This window comes from Prinia subflava, chromosome 4 (genome assembly GCF_021018805.1).
Source record: "Prinia subflava isolate CZ2003 ecotype Zambia chromosome 4, Cam_Psub_1.2, whole genome shotgun sequence".
NCBI lineage: Eukaryota > Metazoa > Chordata > Aves > Passeriformes > Cisticolidae > Prinia > Prinia subflava.
Window position 1 is genome coordinate 316990 of NC_086250.1, and position 27411 is coordinate 344400.

Consider the following 27411-nt stretch of genomic DNA (forward strand, 5'->3'; position numbering starts at 1 on the left):
CTTTGCATTATGAGAAAAAGATAATCACAGCCATCCAATTTATTTTGTCTGATCTATTCCCTTTTGTCTCTGTTTCATCTCATTCTCATCCATCAACACTTTAAACTGAACATCTCTTATCTATCCAATTTCTTTTCACGCTCGAGTCTCCCTAGTCCTCTTGTGACTGCAACCCTGGGGACAACAATAACATTTGCAGCATCATTCTGAGATATTCTGAACCAAACCAAATGCACCCCTCCTGGCATTTCATGGCCTGCTCTGACTTTATTAAATGCTACTCTGCAAATCCAGTGTGATTTTTCTGTATCAGCCTTCAGTTATGCAGCATTTTTGGGGCTTTGTGCTCCTGGTTGCACATTAACTAGGTCAGAGCCCCTGCATCATACAAATTCAAATTATTTCTTCCAAAGCACAGCTCTCTGCATTGTCAAGGACAGCACCCAGCACCATTGCTCTGCCTTTGCATTTGGTTTCTAAGGCCCAATGAATCTCCCAGCTGGATAGGAAAGCCACATTCCACCAATCCCAGCTACCCAATGGGAAGCCCAAGCCAGAACCTAATTTCTCCAGTTGCTATGAAGTACCTACTCTCCACTCAAATTATGTCCTCAGTAATTTGATACAAATTCTCACATGTTTCAAATAGTTTCTGTCCTTCCTGGTGTTTCTCCCTCTTTCCCCTGGATGTATCCATGACAGGTGAAACCCTCCTTGGAAAGGCATGGGCTGGAAGGTGTTCTCCCATTATCTGGAAGGTGGGAAGGGGTGTCATGGTAGAGAGTAAAATGAGGGGATGGCCAGATCAGAGAGATCTCTGCAGATTAATATCTGAAAGGGAGCCAGTAAGATATGAAGAATTCCCTTTCTGTCCAGGAAACAAGAAATGGTCGATACTGTTTGATGCCATCTTGGACCACTGCTATACGAACAATGGTTTCTACCACCCACATCCTTTTCCAGGTCACCAAAGGTTACACCTGGCTGGTTCTAACAAAGTGAGGCACCATACTGATGTCCCTCTCCCCTGCTAAATCCTGGTCCTGTCTTCTTATCCCAACTAAGCCTGGAGAGCACAGGACTGGCTCATTAAAACTGGGCCCGTGCCTGGGAAAGGCTAGTCGAAGGTTTGACACCAAAACTAAGACCAGAGTTCCTAGAAAAGCCAAACAGCGTATAGGGTAAAAGCACAGCACCATGTGCAGACAGAGGTGTCTCCCCTTTCTACAGCAACCCCCAGCTGCAGTTACAGAAGGCCTTTACAACCCGCTTGCTGAGCAGCCCCTGTCATCATCTCCACGTTACTTATTAGACTGGGAATGCAAAGGGCTAATGTCCAAGGACATGCTGAAGGCCAGAAACAGGTCCATTATCTCTTCTTTTCCTACAGCTTTTTCTCTCAAAACTGAGTGTGGGAGAAGGAACATGAAAAGAAACAGAAATCCTAGCCCAGCTGTTGTTGGGAGAGGCAGCCCAGCAGGAGGAATGAACTCTAAAAGTGAAGAAAGATGCCAAGCAAGGATCATGAAGCCAGTGGTGTGCCTGGACCTTTGATGGCAACAACCACAATTTTGAATTTAAAAGGTGGAGGGAGAAGTCAGTGCCAGGAACAACCCAATCAGCACAGAAAGTATAGGAAGAGAGGTGGCCTCTTCTCACTCAAGCCTTTTAACCCTGGGGATGGATACACCTACAGCAAAATTAGTTTATTTTCACTGGACCACATCAACTCAGCAGCCTGATTCTATCTGGCAACCTGGCCCATTTCTGTTCCTGCCGTCCAGCATGCAATAAACAGAAGTCACATCTGCAGGCTCGTATGCAACCATAAATAGCACACAGGAACCAGAGCACTAACAGCTGTGCCAGTCCCTGGGTCCAAATGAACCACAGAAGGATAAATCACAAGGTGAAAGGACTCCAGTTGAGAACCATTAGATTTCACAGTTCTGCTCGTGCACCCATGTAACAAGGGAGGTTGTAATGTGGGCTGGGGTCACAAAGCTAGTGAAGAGGATCTACCTTTGCAGAGTGTGGACGAGGAGACAGACAGGCAACTCCCTTGGGTATAAGGCACAGAGAACTGGATTTGGGAAGAAAACACCTGGAAAGAGTTTTCCTATGCCTTGAGTAGAAACAGAAATCATGACTCTTCCAAAGGCCAGTAGCCTCCAGCAGATCCCTGATGTTCAGAGAGGAGAAGGCTCGAGGCAGCAGTTACCTGTAGCAGTTGTTATGGTATTTGTTATAGCTGCCCAGGGCTGTCAGACATCCCAGACAAATTGCATATGAAAAGAAGATTTGAGTGCCTGCATCCATCCAGACCTGCAAGGGAGATGCAAACATAGGTAAGAAGACAAGGCCAGCACAGACACTGCACAGATGAGAAGAGCAAGAGCCCAAAGGCTGCTGTAAGCACCAGAAAGGCCAGGGATCAGAAGGCCAGCAGGACTCTGCACTGAAACAAGCCTTTTCTAGAGGCAAGTCGTAGAGTGCCAGGAATTACAGTGCTCAGTGAGGCACCCAGGGGGGCTAGGAGTGCCAAAGAGAAGGGATAGATCAGGAGCCTCATCCACCCAAATCACATATAGCTCCTCTTCACCACCTCTTTCTTTCTTTGATCGATCTGCAGCACCCTGTGACACCCAAGAGCCTTCCAGCAAGAGGGGACCAGATGAACTCGTTCCATGAGAGCTGAAGGAGCCCTCTGCCACCAGAGGAAGGGTATTTGATTTGAGCAAGCCTAGTCTCCCACTGGCCAGAGCAGGTACATACAGCTTGTGGAGGCAGCCCTCTCCTCCAAGACCTAATGTAAAGCCTCCAAAACTTAAAAGAAATTCAGCTGGGGAGGAATACTAGAAATAAACAGAACTGATTGCAAAAGACAGCTCCTAAAAGAACATACAAGAGCACTGTTATTCCCATGAGACCCTTTGCTCTCACTGTCAATAACACATCCCGAGGCTCTAAGGCTGACATTTGTCAGTGCCAAATTTCATCTGAAAGCTGTGCGCAGTCACCAGTTCAGCCATCGTCACTGCCTTCTGCAGACAACAGCAAAAGCAGGAACCAACGGTGAGGAATGAAGCAATGACAAAGATTATTAAATAAACCTCTGTTCTCTAAGATCTTTTTTTCCTAGGGGTTTTATAAAACAGAGATAAGACAATCATTCAACTAAATCTGAGGGGTAGCCACATTGTTGAGACGAAAGAAAAGCAGAAATAAAATACTGCTGGGACAACTTTATGATAAAAAAGTCTCCGTTTGACTACACTCTCCTCTCCCAGAGTGGCAGTGCCAGTAAGACCTCAGACAAACGCCAGCCTTGCCCCAGAGCCCCTCTGAGAAGAACAGGAGCCAATGGAAAGCACCACAGTGCTTTCCACAGGTTTTGATGACTTCAAATCACACCTGTATCTGTCAGCCAAGATCTCATGTCCTCAGGCAATGATCAGCTGGGCAGCACCTGCCCAACCACCCCTGTTGCTCAGGCCACACTCACCTATGCATGGTTCTGCCTTTTTTCTTTTGTACTGGCCAAAGTACAATCATGTGGTGAGAGATTTTGTTTTATATTTACTTCTTCTTCTTCCTGGGCTGATGGGCCTTATGAAGGCATGTTACAATCCCATTAACTGCCATTTTCCCAGAAGAAATTCTGGATTCAGCTGAAGGCACAGGAGCATAGAATAGATCCTCTCCCCGCCCAGTGCTGCAAACCTCAGCGGGGAGAGAAGGCGAAGTGCTGCTAGGGCTGGGTTTGGTAAACTGCTCTCCCTGACTGTTCTGCAAGCCACTTGTCTAACATTCAAACCCTTAACCTTCACTTAAGTCCATGGAAACTCTGGACTCTGGGTTTGAGATCAAACAGGGAGATCAAATCTCTGATTTGTAGAATGGGAAGAGACGGGTGATGAGATGGGACTGGAACAACTAATTTGAGGCACTGGGAAATCAAAAAAGTAATTGACCTCAGAGTATTTTACTCTTTTTGGAAATGAATGGGAAGATGGGTTTAGAGAGCAATGTATTAATTTTTTCAGTTCAAAAATATTAGAAAAAGATCAAACCTCTTTTTAAAATTTAATCCTAAAGCATCAGTGTGCTTATGGGCAGTAAGGGCACAAATTTCATTTTGCAGCTACATTTTAGGCGCAGCAAGGCACTAAGGTGAGCTGGACCAGCAGATACCTTTGCATCAAGAATTTAAACATCTTTGCTCAGACTAGGATCAAATGCTTTGTTAGGTTTTGCTTTTTATTTTGCTGTTCATTGTTAGAGCTCTGGTTTTCCATCAAATTTGAGCTTGAAACACACCCTCTCATGGGGTTTGTAGCTCTTGTAGCTTAATTTGTCAAGATAACAAGGCTTTTGCCATTAAACTGCATGCCCTGTGCTTGTCATAACATTAGACTCAGCTGATGCTTTGCAACCAGATTTAACAGTTGTCAGAAACCTCAAGGATATCAACTACCTATGAACTGCACAACAGCTAAGGAATGAGAAAAAGATAGGAACTCAGGGTCCCCACTGAGCAGAAAGTTACAGGGAAGAAGAGTCAACCAGTGTTAAATATCACATAACTCACACAAGCAAAGGAGAAATACCCCTCAGGCAGGAAAAAACAGGTGCTTTACCAGCTATGGCGGAAGCCAAATACCAAGAGGCCAAGCTTCATTAGCTCTGTGGCTTATGACATGGCTCATTTGTAAATCCAGTGATAATCCTGATTGTGCAGCAGAGACCAGCATGGAGTCTGTGGGCTCCTCACTTCACTGCCTGCTCTTCCCCGTCTCACACCTGTGGGGTGCACACCTGGCTGTGTGGGTGTCCAGCCCCACAAGGATTATCTTTAGGGAATACAAGACCTGCCTCAGCATATGCTCCCGTTTGAAGCAAGGCAGCCTGTGGCTGAAACTGTAAATAAAGCTAAGCTTGACTTGCAGAGCTTATGAGCCTACTTAGCACGACTGAACACCAGCTCAGGCTGCCTGCACATTATTTCACGCATTACAAGGCTACTGCAGCTCTTGGGCCAAAGACAAGAGACATCTACAACCTTCCCAGTTTCCTTGCAATTCCCACGTTGCTTGGGGGAATGATGCCATGCGTGCTCCTGACCCAATGGTGATGGGGTCAGGCAGCAGCAGCAAGTCTCAGGATTGTGGGGTCACTGGGAGTGGAAAGGGTCCAGCCTCCTCCAGCCTCTCAGCAGCAGCACCTCTGCCCATCCAGCCCCACAGGGCTCATGGGGGCTGCACGGACCACTCACTTCAGCAAGCAGCAGCTCAAACCTTTTCTCCCCAGCCTGCTGCCTGTGCTCATTTCTTTCCCTGTAGTGACTCAGGGAAATGTTTTTTTTCAGCTATTCCCAGACCAGTCTGACTAAAAGACCTCGCAGGGTCAGGCAGGGTTCTCTTTCCACTGCAGATAAAAGCATCCTGCTGTTCTCTGGCCACTGTTTCCAAAGAGACTGGTAAAGTTTATCCTGTTCAGATTCTGCTGGCATATTGGCAGCATGGGTATTTTGATTTAATTATTGTCTGCATTTTTCTAAGCCATCCAGTTTATTTAATTCATAATTCAATTTCTTTGAACATGTTGTTTGTTCCAGTTTGCAATAGCCTCCTACTCTGTTTTCTACCAAAACCTTTACACCTGAGCTGCAGTTATCCAGGATGCCTATGGCTGTTCCTTCGCCCCTTAATTTTCTCAGCAATATTCACTTTATTCCATGTACTGGAATTTAATAGCTCCCAGTACTGAAACAGATCCTTTCTTAGGAAGATGTCAAAACACTTACAAATAACAGAAAGAGCACTTTCGAGCAGAATGTTATTGAACCCTGGTGGATGCCATACATCAGATCTAGGTGGCATGCTGAGAAGCTCCGAACTGCCCCCATCAGCAAGCAGAGACAGAACAGCACGGAGCACATGCTGTGTGGAGGGTCACGCTTGGTGGAATGCACAGCAGAGAGCAAAGTCTCGAGCTGCAGTTCAAGCAGCATTTCTTTTGCTCACGAGTCAGCCTGTGGCGCTGGCACTACCCACCAGCCGCCCACTGCCCCACACAAACACATCCCTGCCTTGGGAGAGGAGATGGTGACTCCTAAGGGTTACTGCAACACTCCCAGGGCACCATTTCCAGATGATTGATGTTCCCCTTCACTTGGGACCGGCCCACAGGCCCCAGCCCGAAGATGCTGTGATGTCGCCCAGTGCTGCACCAGCACAGAGCTGAGGCCCTGCTGCACAGCCCAGGGCAATGCTTCCCTCCGTCCCTATCCAGCCCAGCAGAGAGGAGACAGGGAACAGGTCACTGACATTTGGGAAGTGTTCCTGTTCCGTCTGACCAGCCAACACCCGGCCAAGTACCGTGTTCCAAATCCTGAGCCCCATCTGCTTGGAAAATACTCCTCGGGAGTGAGGAGCAGGGCTTTGATCGCCAGTTCATCTCCCTGCGCCAGCACTCCAGGCCCCCACAGTGCCCCGCATGAGAACACTGACCTCATCTCACCCCCACACCTCAGGGCATCTGGGGACCTGGAGGGACATTTGGCACCCAGGAGGGCCTTCCCTGGCTGGGGTTACTTTAAACAGCACAAGAAAACAGATTTGTGGTTTGTCCCAAGGAACGAAGCAGCCTGCCCGGGGAGGTGCAAAGGGGCAAGTGGTGCTCCCATGGTCGCTGCCTGCTGCCTGGGAAGCCAGGGCTTTATGGGGCTTTATGGTCCTCCCGGCCCTGCTGCACGCACAGACAGACAGCCAGCTTCACTCCCTCCTGCCTCCTGTCAGCACTGAGATCAGGCTCAGCAGGGCTGCACCCCTGGCAGCAGGGCTGGAACAGGCATGGGACAAGGAGGCGGGGAAGCCGCCGAAGGTAAATACAGCTGTGCTCGGCACACAGGGATGCACCGCCACGGCCAGGCGGGGCAGGACTCCGGCCCCAGCCCTGGGCACGCTGCGGGAGCATCACGCTGTTCCCGCCTCCGTGCTCCAGCTCGCAGCTCCCCAGGGCCCGGGGGAGCCGTGCCGGGCACAGGGCACAGCGGGAGCTCCTCCGCACCGCACCGAAACAACACCGCCTCAGAAGGGGAAAGCTCTGCAAGCCCAGCACGCTGCCTCGGCAAAGGCCTGCTGGGAAAACAATAAATACGGGGAACAAATAATATTTAGGCGGCCTGTGGTCACCCTTCCCTCTCCCAGGGAAGCAGCAGCAGGAAGGGCTCGAATCTGGGGCTCTGACCCCTTCCCAGCGTGGCTGCAGGGGCCCGTGGTTAACCCTGCAGGTGCCAGCCCTGCCAGAGACACAGATCCTCCCTGTGGTGGCTGGAGCAGCTCATCCTCTGCTCAGCACTGACTGTAGGAGCGGCCCTGGTCCAAACCGTGACCGCAGCGTTCTCCCTCTGCAGCCACAGGCAGAGGGGACAGACCCCCCAAAAAACATTGAGGGCATCTTCTCTTGCCTTCCCTTTCTGTCCCATTTGTTGGGAAGCAAGAGCCACGAGGGAAATCTGAAGAGGCAAGCACTTAAAAAAACAATCTTCAGGAAAATCAGTGAAAGAAAATAAGAGGGATGTAGGGAAGGATATTCAGAAAGAAATGCACAACCTGCTGACCACTGGCACCTCCAGTGCCTCCCTGCCCAGGACCAGGATATAGCCCCCAAATTGAGGGGCCTGCACTACATCTGGGATGGGTGGAAAGCAGCTTATCACAGAAGCATCTTTTTTTATATACACACTGGCTAAAGTACAAGCAAATACAGCAAGGTGGGTGTTTTCTGGAAATTTCAAGAGGAAAATAAGAGTGGGAGGCCTTGAGAAACGTTTGCTGCTTTTCCAGAGAGACAGAAACTCATCAAACCTAAGGAAATTTAGCTAAGAGACTTGATACCAGAGTGAAAGGAGACTATTACATTTCTTCTCTTTAAAGCAAACTCAAACACACAAGACAGCCCTTTCTGCATCAAGCCCATCCATCCTCTCTTTGTATCTATCTAAACAGTGACTGGCAGTGATATGAAGGCTTCTATTAACAGAAAGCCTGACAGCTTCTGAAAAACGTTCAATGACAAGTTTTACACACTTAAATCTTAGTTCTACTCTAAATTCTTCTCATCTTCTCACTGGTGGATCCCACTATACATCCCTCTCCTTAATCAGATTCATAAGCTTCCAGAATTTCCTGCTGTATAAAACAACTGATAAAACTGATAAATGCAAAGGGTGGAGTGATCAAAAGCAGAAATGGAAGATGACTCCAAGACCCTCTGTTGGTCCACACTCTGAAATACACAGGATACATCTGGAACACAGCAATACAGTCAAGGAGTGGGAAAAGACTTTGGGCCTAGTTATGGCTGACATGCTAACATCATAATATTGAATAATCTACACATTAAAAAAATGAGCTATGAGCTTGTGTTTGGGATTTTTTTTTTGGCCGGGGGTGGGGGGGGGAACATGGAGTTCAAAATCAATTATCTCTTTGGTGGTTTTGCTGTTATCCGCTCATATTTGGGCATAACTGGTCTTCATTATTCAGCACCTTGGTTTGGCAGTTCTCTGTATAGTCTGATCTACCTATCAAACACAATTTATTGACCATGTTAATTATAGGCATTTCACAGATTGAGGAAATGAAGATGCAGGAAGATTTAGGGCACTGTAGACTTCACAGCCAGAAGAGGCCATCATCAATCAGCTCGACTAAGCTCTCATAGACAGGATTTCCCAGTTCTGTCCAAGGTCCCTTGGCAGGTAAAAAGCAATGATTTCCACAAACCAGCCTGATATTCTGACATTTAATCACATCTCAGCTGTTGCTGCTCCCCTGGTAGAATCTGATAAATAATTCATCCCCTCTTTTCACCTAGTTTTTCCTGTACTTTAGAAGAGCTTTGATTTTGTCCCCTTGTATATTGTTTGCCCTTTGTTTAAACCTCCCCTTGAGATGCCTTCCCATAAGGCTCAGATTGGAGAGGTTATTCTTAATTTTTTTGTTAATTTCCAGAATCCCTTCCAAAGGACTAAGAAATCTTCCATTTTTCCAGGCAGTGCAGGATTGCTGGTAAACAATGACAGCTCACTGTCCTTTGAGCACAAATCATTTATTATCAGCTTGGTCCCCATGGGCTGGCAGGACTCTCAGCACAGTCCCTGCACAACGACAGGGGCACAAAGCCACACACATGTGGGGCTTGGGGCACTAACACAAGAGAAGACTCCCAAGCCCTGCTACACAGTTCAGCAGGATGGTTAAGACGTGCTAGAGGAAGGCAATCATTGCTGCCAAATCCCACTGTTCTCCCTCAGGAGTGAAGCGTTTATCAGGGAATGTGGAGTGAGGAGGGAGAAGCAAGTTTTTCCCCGCTGGTTCAGCAGAGTTTTCCTCCCCTGGTTCAGAGCCATCCTCTTACTTTGAAGGGTTACTCTGCCTTTCCACCAGCATTATTTAGGCTGGAAGGAAGCTCTACTTCTAAAGCAGAGACTGCAATTGAAAAAGTTTGCCAGGACAGACCTAATGAGGACACAGATAGAACCAACCATACCACGCCTGAGGTGGCTTAGTTCAGTGCCCTGGGCAACACAGCCCCGGTAACAACAGGACTTTGCACATGAGAAGGAACACCATTCAAAAACACCATTTCATTTCAGAAGCCTCCTGCCCCTCGTCAGTGCAAGCAGACACAATCCCAGCAGACACAGACCTGTCCTGCCGGGCTTTGCTGCACGTCTGTGCCGAGGGAGCTGCTGTCCCACAGCCACCAGTGCTTACGTCCCGAGGCAGCACCGGTGCTACACCAGAAAGAGTTAATGGGGTTACCAAGGGTTTTGCTGGCCTATTTTCCAGGCAGGCACCCTTTAATCTCCTTTGGAAACACCTTCACACAAAGGCTGGTACAGCAGCTCAGCTGGAGCCAGGATTTAACGTGGAAGAACTTGTCCCAAAGAGATTAAAAGCAGCAGTCGGGCACTGACCCTCCTGTCAAACAGGCAGGGATTTCTCACCAGGGATGGGAAGCAGAGGAAGGCAGCCAGGCCCCAGAGAATTCTGCTGCAGCATGCCATGGCTCCCACCATCCATGCACCTGGCATGCTTCCCAAGGAAGATGGAGCAAATACGCCAGAGCAGGGCTCAGCGGGCTCAGCCCCACGCGCTGCCAGCACAGCAGTGGCACCCCAAGCACCGTCTGGTTACACGGCACAGGAGCCCCCCAGGACACGGCAGGGAAAGCTTGCACCACTCATGACAAAGGATTAAATCCCCACTGCCCATACCCCTGAGCAATTCAGACTCAGACAGGAAAACATGGGAACAGCACCGGAGGGCAAGAGCAGGGACTATCAGAAAACACACCAATATCACAGCTCTGCCTTATGGCTACAGAGTGGGGAAAGACGGGTCAGAAAGTGGAAACTGGAAGAAAGAGAGCAGGAAAACACAAAGGAGAGAGTGAGGCTGACAGAGGAATCCATGCAAACACAGCTTAGCCGTTCATTGCCCCCCCCTCCACCTTACCTGAGGATCCCCAAGGCGACTGATGTCTGGATAAAGGTAGAAGAGGATCCCCTGGGATGCCCCAGGTAAAGAGACTCCCCTGATCAGCAGAACAATCAGCATGACGTATGGGAACGTGGCAGTGAAATAAACCACCTGGGAGGAGCAGGAAGGGACAAGTGTGAGAGAGCGGCACGGGCCAGAGCACACAGTGCCAGGCAGCAGCACAGCACTGACCCCCAGGCTGGGAGAGGTGGACAGTGGACAGGGCAGGCTGCTTGGCCAAGCACCTCGCTGTGTCCTGCAGCAGAATGAAAGGCATTTTAAAATGCACTCTGGAAACTTATGACATGCCACTGCATGTCTGGAGCCAGAGGAAACGTTTCTAGTCCTAGGAGCGATCCAGACCCTGAGCCAGGCTGTCAGCAGGTGGGAGTCAGAGGGGGTCTACTGAAGGCAGTGGTGCAATATCTACGTGCATCAGAGAAGGAGCTGCCCCCAGTACCCATCTGCACATCCCTACTCCAGGCAGAGCAGAGTGGCACACAGACAGTCTCTTCTCCACAGTGTTCAGTGGCAAGGGTGGAGGGGTGTGCAGGCAATGCCCTGAAACATGACTGCCACTGAAGAATGACCAAGGACAGTGCTGGGGGTGCCCAGCTCAGAGCTGGAACTGGCAAAGGGGCTGTGCCTGGCCCTTCTCACTGCCGTGACTCGCAGCCCCTGCGTCTGGGCAAGCCCGGTTCAGTCACCCACCGCGGGCATTTCAGGCAGGGCAGGGCTGCACGTCTCAGGACTGCCACCAGGGATGCAGGCCCAAACAGGACTGCAACACGTGTCCTCTTGCTTTTTCTGCCACTAGCTCCATGAGCATTGCAGACACACTCAAGAAGGGTTAAAATCCTTCTCCAGCAAAGGAGCTACATCCCTTGGGGGAAAAGCTGGGAACCAGTATCAGCGAATCCTTTCAGGGACTTCACCTCTGGTAAATGTGACACTCAGTCTGGGGACTACCAGGGTACCTTCAGGACTGTTCAGGCTAACTGCTGTAGCATGCCACAACGGCACCACATTGCTCTCTGTTTCCCTCACACACTGATATTGAGAGCTCATGCAACCTCCTCAACAATTCAAGTAATGTGATTAATCCTTTTGCATTGCTTCCACACCTTAAAGAATTATTGACCACCTTGAGAAGAGGTTGTTCATTATCATGCTAGGCCAAAAAAAAGAAATGTTGCTTCTTCAGGTTTTTCCTGTGTGGACGTGCTGAGCAAGGACTTGCATCAGCATGCTTCACCTGAACGCTACCCTACAGCTCTTTTCTCAGCTCTGGAGAGCTCATCTCTGGAGATAGTGCAAAATATAATGATGTGAAGTGATCCATTTCTCACACCTGCCCATCCATCCACAATAAGTTGCTTTAAAATCCACCTAAAGGCCACCATCTCTTAGCAGGGGTCACAGGCTGTGACTCATCTTTGGCAGTTTCTGCATTAGGGGACATCCTACCGAGAACAAGCATATCATTTCCCTGGAGCACTTCTGCTCTGCCCCTGGGCAATGTTTATGATCTGATTAGTGACTGAAAAATAGACTTCATTTTCTGGATCCGCTCTGATAGGCTCCATCTGAGTAAAGCAATGTCCAGACACCTGATTCTGCGAGTCCTCCCCCAAGTCAAGACACACACTCGAGAGTGATTCAGTTTTGTATTGCAGGATAGGATTTGAAAGATATCCCATCCTTGAAAAAAAGCCCAAACTAGACTATCATCTCTATCTGCAGCTCCAGGTTTTTTATGCATTTCATATGCTCTATGTATTTCAGCAGTCAGTGTTATCACTGACACAGAGATCAGTGAAAAATGCCTCCTTGCTGAGGCTCTGGATTGGCTGAGATGTCTGGAGCAGGTGAATCTGCATCCTGCACACTGTACAAACCAAGGACAGGATCCTTCAGCACAAGTAAATGCCATCATTCCCCACAGTCTCAAAATTTCAAGGAGCCTCTGATTTAGAGCTGTACAGTGACAGTAAATCAGATCTGCAAGTTTTGCAAGTTTAACCATCATCACTGTATTTACCACACAACCAAAGTCTTCCTTCAGAAAAATAACAGGATGCAAGTCTAAGCTTTCTCAGCCCATGAAAGCAAGATTAAAAACAAAGATGGCAAAAACAACTCATTGTCTAGAACCTTAGTGCATGTTCTTCCAGGATGCCAGGTTGCACATGTTGGCTTAATCTCTAAATGACTTCAGTTTCAGGAGCTCAGGGTACAAACTGGTACTTTTGTCTGGCACATGATTTGGATTCACATTTTGGTAACATCCTATGTGCTTTACAGCCTGTGTGAATCAGTGTGATAAGCTTTTCACTCCAGAGTCACTCACACCTCCACTGAGACCAGATGCCTTATTTTGGAGAATGTTTTGCTGGATTAAGATTGCCAGGATTCTATCTAACAACAGGAACATCTGGATTCAATGAGATGTTACTCAGTGCTTGGCTCAGACCCAATCTTTTTATTTTTTGGGCATTGTTCGCACTAACTACATCACTAGGAACCTTGCCGGGATCAGTGTGATCGTTCCGTCACATGCTGGTCAACAACATCCAGGGTTTTATTTGAATCTGATCCACAGGTCTTGGCAAAGTGGTTCCATCTGTGACAGCCTGAGGGAGCGCTGCTGGGGCCAGGCAGTGCCTGTGCTGGAGGATGAGAACCTCTGCTGATCTGAGCAGCGTGACTTCAGCTCAGGGTGTCTGACCCTCCACAGGCTAATCCCCAGAATTAAGGAATATTTCTTTCCCAGTGGGGTTGTATTCCCACAGACATCATTTTAGACAGATTATGAAATACATGGAGGGTTGATAAACCTATGGACACTGTTACTTCACTGAAAGAAGGTTTCTGTTTTCAAGATCTCACTATCACTACTACTTTTTGCTGAAAATCACTTGCATTTGACTGAGAACATGTATCTAAAATGGATGGAATTTGTTCTCAGGACTTCCCACACTATGTTTGCTGTATCTTAGTATATATTTGCTATTATTAGACTGCCTCTGTTTTCTTTTACTAGGCCACCACAGCAAGCATTGCTCTTTTCTCCTAATTTTAGTCCATGGAAACCAGAAAATATCATCACTGCAAGCTGCTTGACTTCCCTGACATGTTTCATAATCCCAGACCATTCCGGAAGCAAGATGAACTGCTAACATCCATGCCATCACCTTCATGGAAACGGGTACAGCTAAAATTTACACCCCATCACACATGATAGCTCGTTCAAGACACACAGAGCAGACACCATTTAGGAAACACACTAAACCTTTTCCTTTCCATCTGTTCTGGCTGGCTCCAGACAAAGCTGGCTGGGAATGGGGTCAGGAGGCAGTAGCAGAAACTAAGTAATGGGGTCAGTGCAAATGAGAGTGGCACACTCTGAACAGACAGGATGGAATGGAGCTGGACAGTCACACCAGTCCTTCCCAAAAACATTCAAAGAAATAACTCTGTGGTGATTAGTGTGGGGAAGGAAAAAGGAGACCTTTATTGCTGGAGAACATGAGCAACTGTAGGAAGAGCTGGGACAAACAAAAAACATAAAAAGACAACTCCTATGGTGCTGAGGCAGAGAGGGCTTTGGGGCCATCACGGTTACCTTTGTTTATATCTAAGGAATTTGAAGATTTTCCAGCTGTGCTTGCCAGCAGAGGCAAAAGCATGCTGCTTGCTCACGCTGTGGTGGGAAGGAAGGGAACGTGCAATCACCCATACAGAGAAAGACTGCAGGGTCTCCTGGGCCTGTGGATGGAGAGGGACTAGATGGGGATATACACCTGGGAAGTTAAAGTTCTGAGGTGCCTCAGTGCTCCCACCCTTTCCTACCCAAGAACAGAGTCTGGCTCACACTCACACATTGAGCCCTACAGGCTCCCGGCAGCTTATGCAGACAGTGGCTCCCAGGGGACCTCTCTGAACCTATAAAAGGTGAACAGAACCAGTGCTGGGACCAAGGGAAGAGCAGGTCCAAGGACTGAACCAAGGACTCACCTTGCCCGTGGACTTGACCCCTTTCCAGATGCAGAAGTAGCAGATGATCCACGCCAGCAGGAGACACAGAGCCAGCTCCCAGCGGAGACCCCCCAGGTGCTGGATGCCATCAGAAATCTTCAGCACTCGCCTCCTGCGAGGGGGAAAGCAAAGGAACACGCAAGGGTCACGGATGCTGGCCACTGATGTTCTCACCTCCTCAGTGCCTGCTGGCTTTGGGAGAAAAGCTGCCTAACTAACAAGGTTCAAGTCTGAGCTGAAAGCCTCGGAGAAATTAAGCAGTGCTCTTCTCTGAAAAATACTGCCAGCCTGGCAGCTCACACATGGACACACAAAGTTCACCTACATTTCTGACATGCTCCAACCCTAAAGTGAGGGATACACTGCACTTGCCATGCAGAATCCATCAGGACCACCCCAGAAGCAATGCTGTCCAACCCCGTCTCTCCTTTGAGGCAGCCACATGATTGTCCTCAGGACACAGAGCAGTGCAGCATCCTGTTCTGTGACTAGGACCCAACCAAGACCTCCACAATCCCCACTGCACAGTCAGGAGAGGCCAGCTAGAGCTGGCCAGTGTGGAGCTGCAGCCAGTGTGGAGATGAAATCCTGGCCTATGTGGACCTTGGTACAAATGAGGTCAGATAATAGCAGCCTTTCTCATGTGTATGTCAAATCTTCCTCAACACTTACAAAAGTAAGGACTCATCCTCCTCCATCTCCTACCCCACACAGGTGAACCCGAGTGTGAAACCCCAGGGTGCAGTCCCAGAAACCCCAGCCTGAGACAGGCAGAGAGGGACTTGAACAAAGCCCAGCAACAACGTCCACCCTGTTGCAAAAGACAGCAATTATTATTAGCAATTATAAAATAAAGGTGCTGCTGGAGACCCCCTGTCTAAGGCACGCTGCTGCCCTCCTTGCCCCACAGCCTTGCAGAGGACTGAGGGGGTGAGAGAAGAGTTGGAAAAACCACACTGCTCTCTCAGATACACTTTGTCATGTTGCTCTTTGCCTGCTTCTAAGGATGTGGACTCTAACCAGTGCAAAGCGTGCCACTGGACTGGAACTAACTGGGTGCTGTACTGCAGCCAGAAGAGATCTGTGGAGTGTGCCATCAGCCCACTGGCAAGTCAGAGCTCCTCAATGAAATGCTGGCCTCCCACCTCCCTGCCCAGGGAGGGCAGGAACAGATGCTGCAACAGAGGCAATGGACAGTGGAAATTTCCAGTCCCATGCTGCTTATTCCCCAGTAACACAGGGATGGAGCACAGCAGTGATAGAAACAACAACTTTTCCAGTGTTCAGCCACAGGAAAAGCAGTCTAAGGCCACCATCTAATCACTTGTGAGCAACAGGCAGAGGGAGAGCACAGGGAGCACAAGGAAATGTTTAAAAGCAGTGTCCCTGTGCTCAGCTGAGGAAGCCCTGGGTGCTGTGTGTGTGCTCCACCCACGGGCAGGTGAGGGCACAGCCCTCCATCCATCCAAAGGCACAAGGGAAATGCTCGGTGGCAGCAGAGGGGCTCCCTGCAGGCATTCAGCCAGGGCTCAGCCTGACTCGGACTGATGAAGATCGTCAGGGATCCTAAGCCAACAGACCCATGCCTCTGTGACAGATATAAAGATATAAAGCTGTACCTCAGGGTAACTAACACAAGGGGAGGAAACAATGAACACGAGGGACCGAATTTCAGTGTGAAGTGATCTGACCCTAGCACTTCACTCAATTATGGCGAGTTTCTCTCCTCAGCGTAACCTGCATGTTAGCTGCCCTATTTTTGAGATAAGACCAGCGCACATACAAAAGTCACCACCCAGCATGCCAGAGCCTCCTGGAAACATGCTGGTATCACACAGCAGCATGGATTCAAAGGAAAGAGGCCAATGAGACCAAAAAGGCCAAAAGGTCCAGAGGAACAGGAACAACGCATCAGAGAAGGACAAAATCAGGTGTCTCTGAGGCATGCCAGCACAGCTCCAGAGCAACACCAGGGGCAAGGTGACAACCTTGACTGGCAGGGCTGCCCCTGAGAGTCTTCTCTCTGTCCTGCCCAGCTTGCCCCTTGTGTCCTCCTCTGGCAAGGGTGAGGCATGTGCTGCTGCAGTGTGTCCCATGCCCAGGGAAATGATCTGAGAGGGAGGGGGTGTGCAGCCCTTCCTTCACTTACTCCCAGAACTCGATGACCGGGGACGTGGCGTTTTCGCTGCTCACGTTGAGCGTCGAGTTTGCCCTCTGCAGCTCCAGGCAGTTCCCTGCGGGAAAGGCCCAGCAAGAGGAGGATGTAAGCAGCAGTGCTCAAGTACCAGAGGACATGAAAAATCCCTCCCTGTCCATCCACAGTGTTGAGACTCACTGACATTGACTCTGGGACAAGTTTTGTATAGCCCCAAGGATGCACAAAAAAAAATCCTTTCTATGGAAAAACTGGCAAGAAATCCAGGATACTGAAGATGACTGCATTTAATTTTTCCTTCCAGTGGGTACGGTCCTGATCACCACTGGGTCTGTGGCTAACACACAGAACAGGATTGAGAGATGCCAAGGAGGGCACCCACATCAGCTGGAGCCCAGAGCAGGAGTCAGCAGGGAGGTCCCCGCTGCACGGCCCTGGTGCTCTCTAGCAAAGACCGAGATCAACCAAGCCTCTCCCACAAGAGTGTCAACAGCACTGCAGTGACCCAGCATCCCAAACCCCATGTCCCACCCACACTGCAGCAAGATACCCTCCTGAGGCCTGGGCAGCAGCAGGTTTCCCTCAGCTGGGATCTGCTGGAGGACAGGGAGAGGGCTGCACACCCACCTGTGTTCCACTCGTGGTCACAGCTGCCCCAGGGGAGGTCAATGGTGAAGGAACTGAAGAGATAGAACAAGGCCCAGGCCAGGACAATGATGTAGTAGAAGTTGAGCAGGACGACGATGACCTGTGAGGCGTAGCCAATTCCTGCAGGAAGCGAGCCCGAGGGCAGGTGACCCACGGGCCAGGGGACAGAGCAGCACTCCCTCTGGAGCTGCTCGCCCCGTGTCTGTGCCTGCTGCCTGCCTTTTGAGCATGCTGCCGGGTCAGTGCCAGTGGGGTGGCTCCCCAAAGGCCACCGTGCCACACCAGGGCCCCAGGGGGACCCCTCTCCCTGCCCTGCCCTCTCTGGTGAAGGGTGGCAATGGTAGGGACGCTGGGCAGGGGGTGGGTTATGGTTGAAACACCATCCCAAGGGGCAGAAACACACAACGGTGTGGCACCTGCTGAGTCACAGCTCCTCTAACAAAATTCATTTTTTAATACTTTTCACTTTCCCTTTATACTTTTATTTAAGAAGCTCTATTATTAACACTGCACACCTTCTCTGGGAGGCATTGGAGAAGCATGTAAATGTTTTGGCATGTGAGGAGGAAGCAACTGTGAGCTTTAGAGGCTGGATAACTGTGGTAAAACAGTGCTAGAAACAGAGGATCTGACTACCAGCATTTCATTAAGAGAGCTGACACCTTCCCCAGTAAGGTTTTATGCCACCTGCAAAGTCACAGAGATTATAGAGCGTCAACTTAAAAAGAACCCTGCAGCATGCTTTAGGTTCCTCATAACCACCAGCAGCATTTTCCCCATTTACCTCTTAGAGAACAATCTTGGTTGGGCACAAAGCTCCTGGCCAAAGCTGTGGCCATGAAGAAGGAAACCAGGATGCAATGTAACAGTGAGAACTGTTTGGTAAAGAAGGTGATCCATTTTTCCAGCAGGATTTTGGAAAGGGGCAGCAAGTGGCCCTCCCAAGCAGGTGGGCAGGGGATGTGAGGTGGTGCATAACAATCCAGGCTGTGGAGAGACACCTCCCTGCTCGTGCCCCTGGGGTCCCAGGGTCTCCCCAGCTCCCTCCACTCACCTTCAAAGAGGGGGCAGATCCTGCGCCAGGCTGTCACCCCTCCCTGGCTCGTGTACTGCCCCAGCGCCGTCTCCAGGAAGAACACTGGGATCCCACAGGTGAAGAGGAAGATGAGGTAGGGGATGAAGAAGGCACCTGGCAGATTCAAGTGGCAGACAGAAAAATAAGCCCCATGAGGGGACTGAGGTCAGGCTGTCTCCAGCCAGCCACCAGCCATGTTCCTCCTGAGTGGGGCAGCTTTGGAGGGATGGCAGCTGTGGATATTGGAAGATCACAGACAGGATGCCAGGAAAAAAAATTTCCTCGCAAATCATCTTCTGGAGTGATGTGATTACATGAATGATTCAATGTGTACAAAGAACGGAGAAGAAAGTTGTGAATAGCTGTAAGGAAATATAGAAGAACACTCTGCTGTAAAGGCATTACAACTTCTAATCAGGTTGGTGGCTCCTTTCACATGGATTATTGTGACTGAATAAGATGATAAACCCATGGATGCCAATACCAAGGCTCTGAGCAGCACATGGAGACTGACACTTTGGCCCAGTCTGGGTTGCTCAATTATTTGCTTGGCAGAAAGCAGCAGCCATGCAAGGGAAGAGCAAGTAGTGCAGGAAAGTACGTATCTCACAGCAGCAGCCAGGGCTGCCCTCCTGTTCCAGCCCTGTCATGGAACAGGCAGGGAGAGATTACATGCTCCAGGCTTTTAATTACCCCAGGCTAATGTTAATTGCAGTAATGGCCTTTACCCCACAGAGCACAGGAGACAGCCCTACAAGATGGTCCATGTACATCATGTGCCACTCACACGTCACGTGCCACTGGAGCTGCTCAAGCCCTGCTGAAGGCAGGGACACAGGTCAGGAAAGAGGTAGGCTCAAGCAGAGAGCAGCATCCTGGCTGTGGTGGGCTCAGAGGGCATGCAGGGTCAGAGATCAGCCAGGCACTAATTGTGGTTTCCCTGCACAGGCCTTTTCCCTGCCTGTGTGATGCTAACTGGCTTTGGGCTCAGCTCGGTGGGGGTGTATGGGAAATAACAATCCTGGTGCATGAGAGAACTCAAACCCCAGGAGATTTCATTAAGAAGCTTACTTAGCATGCAGGGGCAGGGAAAGGGAAGGGGCACTGTGGGGACTGGCTGGGATTCCCACCCTGTGCTCATCTCAGCCGGGTAAAGAGCCACGGCCGCCTCTTCTTGTGGAAAACAGAAAAAAAAAAAGCATGAGCAAAATAGACAGGGAAGACAGCTTGGCAGCTCCCTGTGGAGAAACAGGACCTGAAAGAGGTGCTGGCTTAATGGTTTGACTCAGTGATCTTAGGGGCCTTTTCTTATCTCAGTGATTCTGTAGTACCTGGCAGCCCTGCAGGAACAATGCACAGCTGCCCACATGCTGTCCCTCTGCCAATCGGCAAAAAATTGTGAAGGCAAATGGCGGGGAAATGGTTGTCCCAACACATCCCCTCAACTCCCAACTTGCACAGAATCATATCATCATAAAAGCCAAGCCCGTTTCCAAGAAAGATTGCTGTCATATAAAAGTTTGTATTTAACTAAACTCCAGGAGAGGTCTCTGAGGCAGCAAGTCAAGCTTTCCAGCCCAGTTTTCCCTTATTTTCAGCCTGCAGTCTGGCCTGTCCTCTAACCTCTGGTTATCTTGAGTTTCAGGAAGGTTTCAGGAGGTTCCTGACATGTAGGCTGTGAAATAGCACAGAATTGCGGTGGAGAGAAGGAAAAATTTGCAGAGACACGTCTCTGCAACCTGCCCTAATCCCCTTGCATCCCAGGCGGGGGGACTGGTGTGCTGAGGCCTGAGCCATAGGTCTCAGCCAGAGTTGACTTAGAGGATGAGTCCTGGGCCCTGTGTGATTAACATCATCAGTGCTATTTAGCTAAAAACAGATGACAAAGACACTTATGCTAGCTCTGGATAACCTTGTGTCGTTATCTGCAAGAAATATATCATTTTAAGAAACTTTTCCCAACTGCTTTTTTGTAGGGTATTTTAGGGGAAAGCCCTCCCAGCTGAGACCTGGGCTCTGGCCTAGCCCTGGCTGGTTGGGCCATGTGCCATCAGATCCAGGGGTTTCTGTGCTAGAAGCATCAAGTGAGTTTGCCTTGCTGATTTGGGCCAAGGAAAGCTGGGCCCACGTTCAGGGCGAGCCGGGAGCCCTCAGCTGCGGTGGACACAGCGCAGGACTGTGCCCATCGCTGGGAAGGTTCTCCAGACCCTCGCTGTGACACGGGGCCCCAGCCACTGTGGACTCTGGCTGCTGGTGGAGCATTCAGGCTCCTGGTGATGGATCTTGCTCAATCCCTACCCTTTCTCTCATCTAGTAATGGTGCATTACCTTGCTTCCTTTTACTTCTTGCTAAAGCCAAGCGCGTAGTTCTATTGAATGTTTCATTTTACTTTTGTGCTGCCTTTGTATTCATAGTAAAAGAAGACCATTCTTCCCATTGGTGTCTGTGTTCTTTAAAAGGCCCCTGTCAAACTGGCAGAACAGGGGACATGGCAGAAATGACTCCCTAACCAGCCCCAGTGCCCTCCCCAGCTCACTTTCAGCAGCGGGGGCCCCTGCACTGGCAGGTGTGGGGAGCTGGGGAGGGGGTGCAGCCACACCACCAGACAGGCTGCCCTGGTATTTCCCAATCGGCGGGGCCAGCCTGCCCAGGTAGGGCCTGACCCTGCCACTGCAGGGGAAAGCAAGAGCAAACAAGAGCAAAAAGAACAATTTGTTGCTTTTCTTTGTTGTTTTTCTCCACTGTGTAGGGCTTTGGTATCATGCACTGAGCATTAAATGTGTAAGGGCCTACTCTTCCTTTGTTAAGTGAAAATATCCCTAAAGAAAGGCTCTTTGCATAACTCAGATTTTGCAGATGCCAATTTGCAGACTGCATTTTCTTGAAGAGGCTCATATTTAGGCAAGCAAAGGAAGAGCTGAGAGCAGTTATCACCACAGTTCAGAAGGGAGAGAGTTATCCTGCAGGGCAGAACCACCTCAGACTGATGGGAGTGCTAGCACAAGAGTTAATGGTTGTGGGCTGGCTACGATTGACCTGGGGCTGCAAACTAAATAAAGGCCCTGCACCTTTAGAGAGGAATGGGAGAACAAGTGCCTGGACCAGCATTCCTAAAGGAGTATAAGGCAAAACCTCTGGCAACTTTTAAAATTCAGCTTGAGGCATTCCAAGGGTTTTGATACACAGCTGTCTGCAGTGGGCTGGGTTCCATGGCAGCCTTGTGTCCTGCACCACCTCATCACACTGCTCTGCCCCAGCAGAAATCTTACAGAAACTGCTTTCCTCGCCACACAACAGTCTCGTGCCCAATCCTTGCTCTAACCTTAAGGAAAGGGGACAGGAAATGAAAAATCTGCCTGGGACTTCAAATTCCTCACAGCCTCTACTGCCTCACAGGACTCTGCTTCAGGCCCATTTCTCCAGGGGAAAAAAGGCTGAGAAATCCCTTTGTGTCTTGCCTCTGCTGCTCACACAGCAGCTCCCCTCTCCCCAGACACTCCCTGAGCTCTCCCCTGGCACCCGGGACCAGGGGTGCCTGGCCAGGATTCCAGGTCCTGCTCCTGTTGATGGAACAGTACCCAAGGAAAGTTGCAGCAGCAGGAGCAGACACAGCTCAACAAGCAGCCGAGACACTTCCCACAGAAAAAGAACATGTGGAAAATTTCTCCTTTTTCAACAGGGAAAGAGACTGCCTGACCACCTGGCGAAAAGAAACAAGCACTGAACAAAGCACGGCGTGAAAGCAGCTAAACAGTGTTTAATCCTCTCTTATGCCACTGGGATGAAAGCAGTTTAGTGAGGCCCATGAGACTACCCCAGGCTCAAGGCAGGGGATTTCAGCCCTGGGTCCTCAGGGCTCACTCCCTACCAGCCCCCAGCCAAGCGCCGCTGGTGATTAGCAGTGAATCACCAGACAGGGAGAGCAGCTCCCTCTCTCTACACATCTCTGATCCAAAGTTGAGAAAAACTTTGTGTTTTCGTTTTTTAAAGTTTGTCCTTTAAAAGGCAGCCACAAACTGTGGAAGCCTCCAGCAAGCCTCCACCTGCTCAGCAGGCCCATGTCTGCTGCCAAGGTGCAGAAGAGCCTGGGCTCAGGGGTGGCTGAGCACAGCCCGAGCAGCCCTGGAGCGCTGGGTGCCAGCAGTTACACCCTGCTTCCCTGGCTCTGCCTCAGCCACGTCCACCTGCCCCTCACAGCCCTGCTGTGGGGACCAGAGGCAGGGGCCCCCTCTCCCCCACCCTACAGCTCCGGTAGATGCCAAGGGAGTACCAGGTGTGGCAGGGGTGGTGGTGTACTTCCACCCGAGGCAGGAGAAACCTCTTCACTCTGCCCTGTCCCTGCCACCTCCCCAAGCACCCAGGGCACAGCCCCTGTGGACACATACAGGAGCAGGAGCTGTGTTCAAGAACTCCTGGGAGTTCCCCTGGAGCTTTCCTACTCACAGAGCCTCCAAAGGCATTGGGGCCCAGTGGCCTCACACCGCTCCCTGCTCTCCCACCAGGACCCACCATCCGATTTGCACAGGATGCCAGAAGTGAGACACATGGCTCAGAAAGCTTTCTCTCCCTGCTGTTCCAGCCTTCCCTCTGCATATAGCCACCCACTTCACCGGCAGGAGCAGAGCTCCATCCATCTCAGGGAAACACAGCCATCAGAAACCCTGGGGTATTGCCACTGTTATCCATGTCCCATTTGGCTCAAAACAGCCCCTGTGGGGGGCCCAGGTGGCAGCCCCAAAACAGCAGGTTGGCATCTCCTCTTTGGACTCCTCTTTGGATTTGGGCACAGCTGGGGAGCTGGGAGGGACGGCGGGGTGGTGCTGCTGACCAGGGCTCTGGCTGCACTTACCTCCACCGTTCTTGTAGCAGAGGTACGGGAAGCGCCAGACATTCCCCAGGCCAATGATTTCCCCAGCCACAGACAGGACATACTCCAGCTTGTTGTTCCATTGACCACGCTCCAGTGTCTGGTCCTCCTCCTCTTCTTCCTCCTTCTCCTTTTCCATGCCAGGGTGTGTGGGCACCATTTCACCATTGCTAACAGCACCGGGGACTCTGTAATCCATCCCACCTTCAAAAAGTTTCCTTCATTACATTCAGCACAAGCCATGCAAAGAGGCAGAAATTTGGACCATCAGAGGCAAGAGAGGCGCAAGAACATGCACATACACACGTCAAACTGTTCTTCTCTTTCTCCCCATACCAGTTCCTGCTGGTTCTCAGAGTACACATGCATTTTCACTACTGAGTCCAAAACTAGTCCTTCAAAGCCTCTATTGGTTTCATTATTTTAAATTGCCTCACCTCAATACATTCCTGTCTCTGGAAGCCCGTCCTCTAAGCCCCGTGTTACGCAGAAGACCCAGCAGTTCAGGCTGGAGCTCCCACTGTGTCTGGTGTGGGGAACAGACTCAGGGCTGGAGGGGAATGACAGCAGGATCAAATACTTGACAAGGTATTTTATAAGGGTTTCTCTTCTGCTGCTGCCTACCAAAGCCTGGTTTTACACACCATGCAATGGATGCACAAAGGACACAGAAGTCCTAGACACAAGAAGAGAACAAACTGAAACAATAGGAAAACAAGTTTATCCTTTCAATGGCAGCAACTGTTGCTGACAGTCTTCAAGACTGCATGAAAAAGTAATTTTCAAAATGGTGCAATCCTTCTAACAGCAGGATAAAGCATGCAGAACTCATTGGCATCTGGGATCTTGCCTTTCTCAAGGTGTGTCCATTTCCTGCAAAGCTCCCCACAGTACTGCTCTCAGATCCTGCAGCACCATCTCTAAATACATCTGTGCTAAGGGAAGATCAGCAAGAGCAGGTGGGCACCACTTCACTGCCCCACCTTCCCCCAGGTACCTCCAAGAGGACACCATTTGGAAGATTAGGGTGTCCTGCGGGCTGCAAAGTTCTACAGCAAAAAAGGTGAGGATTGTGGTTCTTACCAATTCCCTGTGTCAAAGCTGGGATTGCTGAGGACCTTGTGCCAAGGAGGGCACCTCACCCCGCACAGTGCCAGCCCTCAAGCCTGCTCCATGCCCTGCCCAGCCCTGTGCTGACATCCATCCCTGCCTGAAACTTCCTCGCCAGGAGAGCAGGGAAAGGCACTGGCAGCAATAACACTCTCCCCTGTATGGGGAGAACTAAAAAAGGGCAAATCAGCACTTTCAACCTCTCCCCTTCCCCTACATGGTCCCCTTCTAAAACACTCGGGGACATGAAGAGGAGTAAGAAACACTGGCCAGCGTTTGACAGCAGCTGAAAGGCAGGGCTGGGAGGACCCCTCCACGCTAGAAAATTATTAAACAGGCAGAAAATGCTCGGTGACCTCTCGCCCCAGCAGCCCCGGGAGGGTGAGGGGCGCAGGGGGAGCAGGGCAGAAGCAAGCGGGGCAGAGGTGTTACCTTGCGGACGGCGCTGTCGGGGTGCGGGCGGCGGGAGAGGCGAAGGCAGGACCGAAAGGTGCTGGCTATTTAAAGTGTGGAAAGAAAAAATTCAGCGGTGGTGTAATCCTAGACTTCGCCCAACCCACATTCCTTCCCCCACCCCCCAGGGTTGGACAAAAACCTACACATGACTGATTTCATGGCCAGTGCGAAGGGGCTCGTTCCCCCCGCCTGTGAGAAGGGCTCTCGCCGCCTGTCCCGGCCGGCAGCGCTTGGCTCCCGCTCTCCACTGCCTCTGTCCATCTGCCCGGCTCTGTCCCTGCAGAACGGGACACCAGAGCCCACAGGTGCCTCCGCAGCGCTGCCTGAGCGAGCTGAAGCCTCCAGACCTGCTGGGAAGAGGTAAGAGACAGAACAAGAACTCCCTCCCATCGCTGCTCCTCAGCGGGGAGGTCACGGGCACAGCACAGGTCCTGCACCGTGGCCTGACCTGCAGTTTCCAGGACTGTGATGAGGCCGGGAGCAGTGGCAGGCAGCAAAGCTGGAAATCAACTCAGCTATGCATTCTGCTGCTTCTTCCTAAGGGCCCAAAACAGCCCCATTCACAGATTTGGCAGGTCGCAAACTCTCCTCCCTCACACAGGGATCTCTGCCACTGGTCTTTCCCAGAAGCAGCACTGCCCCGTCCCAGGACACCGCTCCGGAGGCGGCAATGGGAACAGATAATCCAGCAGTAGAGAAAAGTTCCAGAGCAAGGAGACAACCAGCCCCAGCACTGGGCTACAAAATGAGCTGTTCTTGCTGCAGAAGGAGGTCTTGGGATTACAGCAGGTAACGGTGACATTAGCTCCATGCTTAGAGGCCATAAAAGAGGCAAGCAGAACAGGATGTTATCCATGGTGGATGTGCTACAGCTGGGATGGGCCAAGGATGTACATGAGACAAGGTTTTAAAATATTTTCATTACATCTATTGATAAATATCTGAGACATAAGAGAGCAGGGGAAAAAATAACACTTTTGGGATCAGTGTCCTTGTATGAGGTGTGTAAAGTGGCTGCAGAACGTGTACAGGCGGTCTGAGAAGGAAGGACAACAGCAAAGAACCAGCAAACACTGTGGTGTCACTGCACAAATCTGTGGTAAATCCACACAGCAACAGACTTCCCACAGGAGAAACAGGGAAATGGAAGAGAGGCAGGCAGAGGTAAGGAATTAACTCAGCCAAGGAGCGATCAAATATGCAACAACTTGTCATTTCAGAACAGATGCTTGATTGAAAAGAGGGCAACAACAAAGATCCAGGAAAAAGGAAGACAAAGATGAATGTGTTATTCACTACATCTCATAGTGTAACAACTAATGTCATTTGAAGAAAAATTCAGATTTAAAATAAATTTAAATACTTTTTCCTCCCATTGTGCATAATTAATTAAACATGGTACCTGTGGCCATTACCACAGAATATCATTTAGAAAGGAACCAGACAAATGCACACAGATCTGCTCCTCTTCTGCAGCAATTAAACAGGGTGGTCCAAATCAGTGATTCTGGAAAACCAGGGAAGATGAGTTTTCCCATAACTCCTCTTCCAGAAGAGAAATCATGCAACATGGTGAGAAACAGAAACCATCCTGTTTTGTGCAGAAACCATCTCACACTGAATAGCGAAGCTGTTAAATAGGGTAGGAATGTAGGGGTTAAAAACAACAGTAAAGACAAATATCTTGCCTTGTGCAACAGACTGGTGTAAGGAGAGAGGAGATTGATTAAGGAAATATTTCTATAGATTGTCAAACTATTGCATTTGTCAGCACCACTGCATGAATATCCCTCGGCAAGCACAATTACTGCAGCCTACAGATAGCAGTAATCTTATCAACGAGACGACAAGCTAATTGGCAGGAACTAATAGACTATGATAGGAAAATGTGCAATCAATTACAGACTATTTGACTTCCACCCAGTGAGATAAGACTGCGCTGAACACAACAATAACCCGAAAATGAAAACAAATGTTCAGTGTAAACATAAGCAGCGAGGGGAAATATTAAATCTACAAGTGCAAAAGCAAGCTGGAAAATCCTGAGCAGAGCATGTTTAAAGTAAAACATCACTTTACACATATTCTGGAGTGAACTAAGAAAAAGTCCATATGGTTCTGGGAGATATTACTTGAGAGACTGATTTTTTTTTTTTTTTAATTTTTTTACAGAAAATAGAAAGAGAAAAGAACCAACAATACCACAAAGGATCAGTTAACTACAGAAAATAAATGATTCTTTCAATACATATTTTTGAAATGGTAGAAGGCAAAGAAATTGGGAGGAACTTTAATTGACCAATTAGAGGCAATGAAAAATCTAAAGGGAAAAACGCAAAGGATGTAATCTCAATGGCTAAAATTTTGAGTGTAACCATATATAAGGCAAGGGGAAGAATAGGGACAGTCAGAAACAAACCTTTACCAAACAGGTTTGCAAGAAGCAAATAAGAGAAATGGAAAAATGTGAATATTTAAAAAAAATATTAAAAAGGAACAAACCTAGGT

General features: G+C 49.6%; 1 protein-coding gene across 6 annotated transcripts in view; it reads right to left on the reverse strand.

Moving 5' to 3' along the window:
• LOC134549488 (sodium- and chloride-dependent GABA transporter 2) overlaps window positions 1–25399 on the reverse strand; it is a 30953-nt gene extending 5554 nt beyond the window's left edge. For 2 of the 6 annotated variants that reach the window (XR_010080119.1, XM_063395046.1), the window contains exons 1-9: window positions 25047–25105; window positions 24880–24944; window positions 23320–23541; window positions 18449–18583; window positions 17374–17514; window positions 16741–16825; window positions 14571–14703; window positions 10530–10664; window positions 2222–2325 (exon numbers count right to left, since the gene is read on the reverse strand). Coding sequence is in view for 5 of the 6 variants with exons in the window: in XM_063395046.1 (XP_063251116.1) it covers window positions 2222–2325; window positions 10530–10664; window positions 14571–14703; window positions 16741–16825; window positions 17374–17514; window positions 18449–18583; window positions 23320–23536 (950 nt within the window). In the remaining variant the exon portion in view is untranslated. Of the gene's footprint in view, window positions 1–2221; window positions 2326–10529; window positions 10665–14570; window positions 14704–16740; window positions 16826–17373; window positions 17515–18448; window positions 18584–23319; window positions 23556–23774; window positions 23888–24879; window positions 24945–25046 lie in introns of those variants that run through there. The other 4 variants (XM_063395043.1, XM_063395044.1, XM_063395045.1 and 1 more) reach the window with 4 other exon arrangements.
• Between the last annotated feature and the right edge of the window lie 2012 nt (window positions 25400–27411).